The sequence below is a fragment of the Anser anser genome (genome assembly GCF_964211835.1).
Source record: "Anser anser genome assembly, chromosome: 5".
NCBI classification, from domain to species: domain Eukaryota; kingdom Metazoa; phylum Chordata; class Aves; order Anseriformes; family Anatidae; genus Anser; species Anser anser.
Genome location: NC_139725.1, coordinates 22625498 through 22637738, shown reverse-complemented (window position 1 = coordinate 22637738; position 12241 = coordinate 22625498). Strand labels below are relative to the sequence as shown.

At 37.2% G+C, this 12241-nt stretch overlaps 1 protein-coding gene across 2 annotated transcripts in view; it reads right to left on the bottom strand.

The window, feature by feature from the left end:
- HEATR5A (HEAT repeat containing 5A) overlaps positions 1–12241 on the bottom strand; it is a 64596-nt gene that overhangs the window by 49202 nt on the left and 3153 nt on the right. For both annotated transcript variants that reach the window (XM_083837124.1, XM_083837125.1), the window contains exons 2-4: positions 7297–7375; positions 4710–4969; positions 3475–3686 (exon numbers count right to left, since the gene is read on the bottom strand). In XM_083837124.1, the coding sequence (XP_083693250.1) occupies positions 3475–3686; positions 4710–4835 (338 nt within the window). In that variant the 5' untranslated portion in view covers positions 4836–4969; positions 7297–7375. The remainder of the gene's footprint in view (positions 1–3474; positions 3687–4709; positions 4970–7296; positions 7376–12241) is intronic.

Here is a 12241-nt window from a genome sequence, read left to right as displayed (position 1 = left end):
TACAACACGATGGTCAGGAGTAGACTGCAAATGGTCTAATACTTAAAATTCTGGCATGTATGTATAACAACACATAATGAGGAAACGCCCTGGAGGAAATAAAAGTCTAAACCCATGTTCTTTTCACTATACACAGATGCTGAACGGAGTTTCCAGGTGAAATACCTGACAACTGGAGTCTGTGTGCTCTGTGCATTCATAGGAGTTTCCTTTAGCAAAAGCAAAAAGTGCTAAATTTTGAGAAAAAAGGAAATAAAAAGTGTTGCTTAATTAAAGAATGCTTTCCTTTAAATGATTAAGGCACACAGTTTGGTTTTGTATTGATTTATCTATAACTAAACAATTTTATTTGATGAATACAAGGAAAAAATAAATGATATCTTTACTCAGCTTTCTGCTCTTTGGTCAGACTTACTTAATATGCAGTGACACTGCCCAGCATCACCTTCAGGGAAACTGTATTCTCCCGACGCCCCAATTGAATTGGAGTGTTACATAAGCAGTTTTAAAATCCCATACTGAACACATTCTTAATTAGAAAAATGAATATTAACTGTAACTCCTTAAAATGACAAAACACAGTAAGAAAAATAAAAGTTATGAGCTTTCTCTCTTATCAAACAAAAAGTCTAATTTCGTTAAAGAAACACTTTTCATTATTACTTTTATCCAACACACCAACAGTTTGGATTTTAATTTTGTTCATGGTGTAGTTGGGTATAAAATTACAACTGCAACATCTTATTACTACATTGAGCACGTGATGGTGACAGATATCCTCTTTAACTAGTTTTAAGACTAAACAATATACATTTCAAACTGTCAGCCAAGGAAGGGAATATTTAATAAACACAGACAAAAAGAAATAGCCCCAGGACTACCTTACAACATCATGGAATGACCTGGAAACACTCTCTTGTGGTTGGTAGTACCACCATTTGCTGATGGAAGGATCCATCAGTGTTAAACAGTAATTTTTAGCAACAGCTTGGCACTATTTGTTGACAAGTATATTCTAGCCACCTCAGGATGAGAATCGGCCTATTTCTGCACACCAATATTTAACTTGCTATAAAAGCTGGAAGCATGGAACTTAGAAAGCTCTTCTGACTGCCTTCTAGAATCATAACTCTAGCTGTCTAATTTTTTTTCCACAAATGTTTCTAGCAACAACTATGAAAGTTTTCTGACCAGCCAAATGCTTTTAAAATACTCACGAGTTAAACACAACCCTAGCGGATATTTTTAAAACTCTGTAATTTAAAGTAAAATAGTAAGCTGTAGTCACATTAAATGACCTATTTGTCTGACCTGATGCAGAATTTACATCACACTCCACTTTAGATGAGCACCACATTCTTTTAAACACACTTGCCTAGAACATTTCTATGTTCCACCCATATTAAAGAAGAAAAATGGTAAATTATGAGACGAAAAAAAAAATCACTAGAAAATCTACTTAAAGGAATCTCCAGGTGAATCAACATCTGCTAACAAAGATTGCTACCACACAACATGGGAATGTATGCTAAACGACAAGGACAGATGGCAAGCAAAGACACAACTTTAATCAAGATTAAAAAACAAATAATAAAATAAAATAAAAAATAATTAAAAAGCCTTCCCTCACTGAACTCCAAGTAGTCCCTTTACTTACAGCACAAGATGAAAGTTTTTATTCAATAACGTGTTCTGCAGTTTCAATTATTTTTCTGTAGCCTTTTGTCTCACTGCTACTGCTATAAGAAATCTTTTTCACACTCATTTTAAAGTAAGTCATGTTTTACTGGTGCTTTTTTCTCCACATTCACTCTCCTCACCAATGTTTTCATTCCCATCAGGATTCTGAACATTGCCTCTTCTCTCTTTCTCTCCCAGCTACTTTTCTGCCTTCTGACTCTTGTTCTCCTTTATTTCTGTCTGTCATTTCTGCCTTGCTGCCACCTTTATCTTTAATTTACTTGACTACAATGAAAGATATACAATGTTTCACACATGAAGGCTACTCATAATATTTCTGTACCTTACGGTTTGCTTTCACATCCTGCAAGAGCAGTTCATATTGGCTCTGTTCTGTTGGCTCAACTTTAGACATTTAGAAACACCTGAAATGTTTGTAAATAACTAACTACATCCAGTTTAACTTTGATTAAGAAATTTGCTCAATAACTGTATTTTGTACCTGGAGTTGTATTCATCTGCTTTATTGCTCTTCTCAGCCTTCTTCTTGTTTTTAGAACACCTGCCCACTCATACTCTGTTATCCATTGCTGCTATTCTCTCTGGCCTGATTTTCAATTGTCTGGATGGAGATCACCAACTGTCTTCTATCCTTTTCGTTCCTGCTGCACATATACAACATTTAATACTACCACATTCTTTCTTTCATTATCTATCCTGTGGCAGTGAACTCAGATTTATCATGTCAGGTAAATTCTTTTTTTTTTTTTTTTTTTTTACTAATGTTAAAATAAGCTATGTATTAAAAGCTTTCTTCATCTCTTTTATAAAAAGCAGTGTTTGTCTGACTTGCTGTAAAGCATGGTTTCTTCCATATAGCAACATATATTGCAAGCTGTCTGTGTCTCCTCACTCAACAAAAGCATAAAGCATAAACCATCCTTAGTTTACCTTATTACCTTAAAGCATGCTGTGGTCATTTATAGTTTTAAACAACAGCATATGTATATAGATTTAGCATGCCTACATTCCTAAATAAATTAATTCAGCTTAGCTTTCAGATCACTCAAGGTGTTTCCTTCCAGTGGATCCAGTAAATACTAAACATCTTGGTAAGTCAAATTTTGCTCTAACGTATTCAGTCTATGCTGACTCCTATCAGCCACCAAATTACCATTTTGTTCAATGCTTCCAAAGTCATGTGATTTTAATGAGTTTTGATGTGATGGATTTTTACACTGCATTTATGCAAATCATGAAAATAAACTTTTAAATAAGGATGAAAAATATATTTTTCATTAAACTTTTACGAGTTTATGAACTCACGGGTGATTTATGTTGTAAAGTACTGACCTGAGTTTATTCATAACATGCAGTTGCACTTAACCAAAACTTCCGAGTGAAGACACAAAGGGATAAATAAAATGCTACACAAATACTTAACCATTCACAACTCTGCCCTGAAGACAGTGTATATTAAGTGACCAAGATAAAATTATTATAATGCCTAGAGAGAAGGAACTAATTTGAATTTGCTTTCAGGTGAACTCAGATCCTCTTTGTAGTACTCAGCCTTAAAAGTTCAGAGACTTTTAGAGGAAAAAAATAGATCTGGGCACACCCACAATAATGATTTTTAATCAGGGAGCCTCCCAAATTCTGTGTGTCATACGGTAAAATGCTTGTAGTGACCAACTGGAAGAAATGAGGGAACACACACTCCCCTACATTCATCTCTCATCATGTACATCTGTCTCCGTTGTTATTGTTCGGGGTTAAAAGAAAAATACTTACAGTTTTGTAGGCAGATAACTTGGTGAATCATCTTTACTCCGAATGAGTTCATTGCATTTTTCAATTGTTTGGTAAACAGAAAAAGTGTCTCCAGTGCTATAAAGTACGGCTAAATTCTTGGCAACTAGTCGCCTAGTAGGAGGTCCTGGTGCATTGTTTAATAAAGAAGTCAATTGTTCAACCAGCTTCTTCTGGTTTTCCCTAATATCAGTCTGGAAATAAAATCAGTAACCAGTTAACTTTCAGTTAAATTTAAAGGTTAACAGATTAATTAATGCTAATTCTCTTTACTTTTCCATTATTACTATTCTGATACTATGACATTCTTGGTTAAAAATGAACATTTATTTGCACCTTTCTACGTAAAGAAAAGCTGTCTCAAAAATGTGAATATTTTCCAAAACACAATTTTCTAGTAGCATTTCAAGGGTATTTTCCCTATGGCAATTGGAGTTATTGCTAAATCTTCCTAAAATATATTCGCCATTTTTTGCTTCTTTTATGTTTTCTTTTAAAGGAAGACAACACAAGGTAAATATTCAAGGTAATTAAAGTAATAAAGAACGTTACCAGAGTTTCAAGAATTTGAGCATTAGAAAAGAAGGCACACCTTTTAAAATAATCACTTACTTTAGTCTTAGCTCAATTTTTTTTTTTCCAAATTCCCCTTAAAAATAAAGAGAGGCTGACAATGTATTCCATTTAAATTATTTGTGTTAAAACATTTAACTCTTAAATAACATTATCTAGATTGTTTTACTCTTAAATATTCACATACCCTACTTAATATACACAAAACAATGAAACAAACAATTGAAGAGCTGGCTCGACCTCCTATGATTTGATTAGGAAAAGAAAAGCAAAGGGAAAGATGTTAGATTCCTGCTTGCTAGAGAGGTATCAAATAATTGTGCCATTGTAGATGGAAGCATGACTGCTCTTATTCATCACAGTGTTGCAAATCTTGCATTAATAACCCAAGGTTTTTGTTTGTTTGTTTTTTTGTTTTAAAAACAACACTTATTTCCCAGATTTCTTTCATTGCACAAATCCCTCTCACTTGAAGGCTTGAGGAAGCAGCTGCTATCAGTGAATGTACTTTCATTATGTTTAAGTAAAAGACATGAAGCAAAGGAAATCGAATAGTGCTGTTTGTTTTTAAAGAAAATAACAAACAGGACAGAGAAAAAATAGCTCTATAACACGCTCTTCTTCTCAAGTGTCATTATACTTACTCTGCTAGTCACTGGTAAAAGTTTTTCCAAAAACCGTAACCATTCAAAAATGAACTCCGATTTTTGATATTCACCCAGCTGGTTATACTCTTCTTCATTGAGTAGTAAACTGTGAGCTAACTCCATTCCTTGAAATTTTCCTCAAATCTCTCCTCAAAAACCACAGAATAAAAACAAAACAATAAACTGCCAGAACTGGTTTAATCAGTTAGGTTTTCTTCCCCATTAGTACCCGATGATTGAGTCAGAAGTTTGAACACCTAAACAGAAAAAGAAAAATGTTTCTAGATATCAGCAATTACATAATCAAAAATTTATTTTTGAAAGGAAAAGTTAATACTTCAAAGAACATTACAGTAGTTTTGTTTAGATGGCTTTAGTAATATTTAATGTTTTGGGAAATAGGTAAAAACAGTACTGATGTAATCACAGAATCATAGAACAGCTTGGGTTGGAAGGGACCTTAAAGATCATCTAGTTCCAACCCCCTGCCATGGGCAGGGACACCTCCCGCTAGATCAGGTTGCTCACAGCCTCATCTAACCTGGCCTTGAACACCTCCTGGGATGGGGCATCCACAACCTCTTGGGCAGCCTGTGCCAGTGCCTCACCACCCTCTGGGTGAAGAATTTCCTCCTAATCTCTAATCTAAATCTCCTCTTTTAGTTTAAAACCATTCTCCCTCGTCCTGTCATTATCTGGCTGACCAAAAAGTCCTTCTCCATCCTTTTCATAAGCCCCCTTACAGTACTGAAAAGCTACAATAAGGTCATCCTGGAGCCTTCACTTCTGAGACTGAACAACCCCAGCTCTCTCAGCCTGTCTTCATAGGAGAGGTGCTCCAACCCTCTGACCATCTTTGTGGCCCTCCTCTGGACCCGCTCTAACAGCCCCACATCGTTCTTGTGCTGGGGGCCCCAGACCTGGATGCAGCACTCTAAGTGGGACCTCACAAAAGCAGAGCAGAGGGACACAATTACCTCCCTCCACCTGCTGGCCACTACTCTGTTCACAGAATCACGGAATCGTCTAGGTTGGAAGAGACCTCCAAGATCATCTAGTCCAACCTCAGCCCTAACACTAACAAGTCCTACACTAAACCATATCACTAAGGGTTGATGCAGCCCAGGACGCAGTTGGCCTTCTGGGCTCCAAGTGCACACTGCTGGCTCGTGTCGAGCTTTTCATCCACCAGAACCCCCAAGTCCTTCTCTGCAGGGCTGCTCTCAACGAGTTCTTCTCCCAGTCTGTGCTCCTGTCTGAGATTGTCCCAACCCGAATTGGTAATATGGCAATTAAATGTAGTTCAGGCTACATCAGAGGGGTTCTCACTGAACTACTATTTTTAATTCATCGCGCTTTGCATTAAGTGAGATTTTCCAGCATCTGCTCAAGCATATACTTGAAAATAATGATCAGCTGGCCCCAAACACAATGGGTTTTATTAACTCAAAGTAAGTGCAGCAATGGAAGCAACCTACACCTAAGAACTCATGTTAATTATGTCTACAAATACAAATGTTAGCATCATATTCAAGCACTTTATCTATTCGCAATGCCAAACAAGGTATAGAGGAAAAAAAAAAAAACCACAAACCTCTAATACTCCTCCCCCTTTTCTTTTTAAGAAAGTGAAAAACGGATATTTCAAGAACAAATCCCATTGAAGTTGCTAGATTTTTACTTATCTCAGACTATTTTAGCAATTCCCGCATTGCGGGTAATCATAGCTAGAAGCAAATCAAGATGAAAAATACTTTAATGATACCTTCCCCCTTCCCCCCCCCCCATTTAAATGCCACGTAGCCTCAAACTAGTAAATACAATATTCTGTAGGCGTTGTAAACAAAAATAGCCAAGGAGATTCTGGTAAAGTGTCAACCACGTTGTAAATTCCCAAAAAAATTATCCTTTCCAGAGGTCACTGAGACTGCTGAACACACATTTTTCCCTATGCATTAACAATATTATAGTGTAAAATGATCTATCAAACAGTCAGTGGGCAATACAAAGCAACGCTAAATAATTCAGGACTCAGGTTTACATCACAGACACAGCAGAAGGTTACCTTTACTACCTTCTACACATTTGTATATAAAATTTGCTCACAAAGGAAATTCGCACATCTATTTTCCTGCAATGAGCTTCCGTTTTAAATTTACCTGAAATACCAGGCAGCACACTATAAAACTGCAAGTACAGATAAATGTACATAGCTAATTATTATACCTATATATATTTAAACTGCCTTGGTACATAGATGTTAACAAGTTACTGGTTATCATACTCCTAGAACACTCACTCACAGAACTTAACTTTATCTTCACATTTTTACAACATACAAAGTCTGTAGGATTGTGTATTTCATTGAACATTTGAGCAGAGTTTCCTGACTGCTCAGCATGGAAATCACAAGTGCAGGTCACACAGCATCCTCTTTTCTCACCCTGTGCCTAGTATCTCTAAATCAAACTACCGCACCAATAACTGTTTCAAGATACATACAGAGATAAGAATTACAATTCAGCTTTCTTCCTCCAACTGAAAAAAATCACGGACCATTGTCAGACACTGGCCCTTAACTTACCTAGTATATAATTCCTTCTCATGGTAAGAACTCTCTCTCTACTCCAGGTTCTCAGTTAAAGGATGTCAAGAATTCTTTCCTAGAAAAAGAAACAAGAGATCAGCTTTAAAAAGCATGAGATATAAGTGTCTGTTCTACAGAACACAAGAATTCCAAGACTTGCATACTGACAATTTTTATTTAATGGCTCACAAAAAGACACTGAAATGGAGCTCCACAAGTATTAACTCTTTATATTTTACATCTGAAGTTGGCAGACCTGCCATATTCACCATACAATTGGATTCATTTCACTACTGAAACCACCTACTTCTGTTTTGCTAACTAATTTGAAAACACACAAAAAAGTAAGTTCAGAGAGCATGATACCATAATTATTTTCTACAAAGATAATTCCAATGCCTTCATAAGGCCTACATTACTCTAGTGCATTTAAAAAACTCCACAGGTGTAAAATATTATATTAACCTGGAATTATATTAATAACGACAGCATTCATATCTAAATCAATAACCAGCAGAGATGGCGAAGGTGATTCAACTGTTCTGAGAAAGCCATGGAGAATACTATGGATACAAGACATGAGTATCCTCCTAACTTCCAAAAAATAATTTTAATACTGGAATCAGTGGACAAAAACATTTCTTTTTAAACCTTATCCAACTTGAGTTTAGCCTGGCAGGACACAAAACAGAGGTGAACAACCAAGTGCTGCACCAGCTGGCACTCCTTCCTTGAACATCCTCACACACCAGTGAACTGAGGCAAGTACAACTTATGAATGTAAAAATGCAGCCACATTCACATGAAACGTGTGTTTTAAAATGCTGAGTTATTTGATAGTGCCTTGGCATTCTTTTTTCCCCCTGATGTTATGATTTTGATCTTTCTCAATCTGAAATAGAAATCTGGAAAAAATAAATGTGACGTTTCATTGAATCAAATGCCATGCCATCAACAAAAATTAAAAAAAAAAAGACATAAATGGCTGATAAAAAAAAGTTACAAAAAGAAGTAAGATCTCAATTTCCCAGCTGGTATGACATGCAATTCTTTTTTTCTTTAGATTAAATAAAAAGAAAAAGAAGTAATAAGATTCACTTTCCCATCAGTGCTACAAGAGCAAATCAAATAAACATTCCTATTTCCCCCCCCCATGAACTAGGTTCATTTTATTTCACGCATAAACTATGCTACAAAACTGTCACAAAGATGAACTGGACAAAGCAGAAGTTGCTCCTACTCAGTACTGATTTATTTTTTTCATTTGCTGACTAGCAATCTGGCAAGCAGAATTTTGTTTAGGACTGACAGAAGAGAGCTCGGAAGAGCTTAGAAAATGCACTACGTGGAGTGTTTCCTGTAAATTTAAAGGAATATAGGGCAAATCGAGCATTAAAAGGCAAAGCAACTGAGTTTCAAAAGATCTTAATGAACCACACCAAAGAGAAAAAAGGCACTTTCGGTCTTCAAAAAAGGGGAAAAAATGATGACCAAACCAGTATAAGACCCATAACAGCTTTCTTCAGCAACTGGCTTTAAAATACAAGAACCAACAGGTCACCACCCATTACATAGTTATAACAAAGAAACCAAGCTGAAATTCAAACTTGATTTATTACGTATATCAAGCTTGTTCTGAGATAGCTGACCTCATGTTTTAAAGGCTGAGGGAAGTAGTCCACAGTATTGCTTTCACATGCAAGTCTAAGACAGAAATGAATAAACTGCAAATGAAAAATCATGAACAGTAATGACAACGTAGTGAACTTCCCCCTTCCTTCCAGCCCATAGTATATTTTGTTTCTGTGTAAAAAGAAACAAACAAAAAAGAGTTTGGAATAAAACAGACTCCTAACCAATCTCTCACCAAAAAAAATTAAAATTTTAATTATAAATCATGATTTCAAGGAAGACCACCAACAGTAATAGAAACTACCATACAGATTGAGCATGTATGTGCAAATTTTTCTTAAATTTTCTCACATTTGACCTAAAATTGGTGAAGATGCTTGTCTCTCTTTGCCAAGAACAATTTCTCCTCTACCAGAACTCAGACTAACCTGACCTATCTGTGCACAATACGTGGATAAGGACCCAGTGTACCATGCTGTGTAGTGAAGAAAATTAAGTACTGTGTAACTCATCTTAATAATTATTATTTAAATTTTTCTGTTTCACAGGTATTATAATAATTCTGCACTAAATCCGATATAAAACAAAGATCATAAACCTGTGCATTCACTTTTGTCTCTATCACTAGTCTCGCAGAGAAGGACGTGATCCTACTAAGAAATGAGCACCGCTACTTATCATCAGCAATGACTAATAGTAACAAGTGAGTAACAGTATGAGCAAGAGTAAAAAATAACCAGTAATAATTACCAGTATTTTCATACCAGCTGCCACTGGGCCGACTACGCAATCAGTGTCATATTCATCACACTGCTGGAAAAACCGATGAAGCACACTCATGAGCTTCAAGTTGTCCTCACTGCGATGCAAGTGGTATTTTAACTGACTTCACGGTTTTGGGTTTTTTCCCCCACCTTCGAAGGCAAGCTTTATCATCACCTGTCTAACAAGCGAACCAATGTATTTAAGACAAAGTCTTCCAGCCTGACACATTTAGCTATGGTCATTAACAGTTCAGATCAATTTTACTCCTGCAGCACTGTTTTAAAAGTTTAATGGGATGATCGTTACCCGTGCAGCCGAGCTAACCATATGACAAGACAACCAATGCTTAAGCTTATCGGGAGTACTTGCACACAGCTGTTTAGGCTGTCTTCAAAACACAAACACAACTTCCACCCAACTCCCTCAGGCTTACTTCTGACAAGAGAACTTAGGAGGATGTTTCTTTTTGCTGCCTGGGCCAAAAACCACCTTGATGCACCAGCCAAATTCGGCTATTAATGAATGAAAAATGGCCCAAAGAGAAAGTCAAATAGTTACAGTGGACTTTTTGTGCCAGCAGGCAAACATAAGCAGGCGCTGAGGTCTGGTGAAGGGAAGAAGTGCAGGACCAACCACAAAGGACCTCCAAAGGGGGGTCTGATTGCCCAGGGAACGAGGGATGGAGTTATTTTCGGCTCTAACTTAGCTAGGAGTTACAGCACACACAGAAATCATCTAACCAAAACAAACCACAGTGATAGAATTGTAATAGTTTGGTAAGAATAAACCTGATCCTTTCAGGGCCAGAAACTAAAATCCCAGACCATATCAGCTTGGGCTTTAAACACTGAAAACACTACCCAAGTGGGAATATCCAACTGCTACATAAAAACACTTACGACTACTTGACAAAGAGAGCTGTCTTAGTTTACTTACTGACTTCTACAAACTATTACCAACAAACACACAGAACTGCCTCACAAGTCTTCAGAAAGAAAAGCTAAGTAAGTGTCAACATAGATACGTCAGTACCTCATCTCCTCTGTGTGGCATCCTCCTCAGCATTAAGCCAGCTCGTGCCTTTCTCCAGGCCCGCAAGCCCTACGGTTTTCACTCCACCGCGGAGCGATGGCAGGCGCCTGCTGTGCCTCGGCATACATTCACCCCTCCATACACGTTTCGCGTTCAGCAGCGCTAATCATTCCTGCCCTCTCACTCAACAGGAGAAAGGTTGAGAATTTCATGCACCCTCTCACTGCTTGCTTTCATATAACTTCAGAGAAAACAGAAACAAGTTGAGGACGTTTCAGCCCCAGAAGCGCTGCTATTCTGAGCTGATTGTACCTTTTAACAGGAGAACTACAAAGCGGTTATGAAACAAACGCCTAGTCTTTAAAAGCACACACACACGTGCTTGAATTAAGCAGTCATCAGTCTCACCAATGTGGATGAAGTTTCTCCCTGGCATCAAGCAGACTTGATAGCTTTTCATTCAAAATTAATATCCTGCCATGAGAAGGCAGGATTCTTGCATTCGTTGCAAGATATTTTGCAATGTCAGACAAAGATATTTTGCGAAGATATTCTGCAAGGATATTTCAGAATGCTCTGTTATATTGGTCAGCAGTGGGAACTGGGAGGCCAAGCATACAGAGGATGTGACTAACAGAGATGTTCAACAGCAGTTCACAAGAAAAGGCTAAAGACATTTCAAAAGCACACCCCAGAGCACACGGAAAAAGAACACTAGGCCACAAGGAGAAGGTCCAAGATTTTAGGACTTTTAAATCAAGCAGAACTGTAAATATTATTATCAGATTTTAAGTGCACTACCATGTGAAAGACATGTGCCAGAAATTAAATCTCACAGCTGAGTACTCATAATGCACACTCGGTGTCATGAAGGGATTCAATTCCACTCACAAACCAAATTTTCTTCCTTCTAAAATAAAAATATGTATGCCCTTGCATCACGTGATTATCCAAAATAGCAAAAAACAACAAAGAATCTTACCAATGAGTTGGGCAAACAGCAAAAAGATACAACAGATCATCACACAACCATCCGTTTTCTCTAATTACTGCTGAAAATTTCAGACCGGAACAACCGCCAGTCATGTTGTAAGCAATTATTCAGCTTAGAAACACGATTCCGACATCAGAGATGCTGAAACAAGATGTCTCTCTTTCAGGCTCACTGGGTAACTGTTCTGGAAGAAGCAATTTGCCCCAGGAAAACGATGTATCTATCCTATCAGTGAATATTTGGCAGCATTTACACAGGTACTTACTAAAGATGTAATTCAAGTGCATCTTCCTACATTGCACATGCCATGCAGATTTTCCCGTTTTCACAGAACATTTGATACTGTGCTAAAGAACAAATACCACACAGCCCAAACGGCACTTTTGGTGATTCTTAACTGCTTTCAACCATGTTGCAAAACAAAAAGGCTGTGTTTTGATGTTTTGTGAACAAAGATGTTCACACAAAGTACTTGTTTACTCCCATAGGCACAGATCCAAACTACTGGCTCTCTAGCAA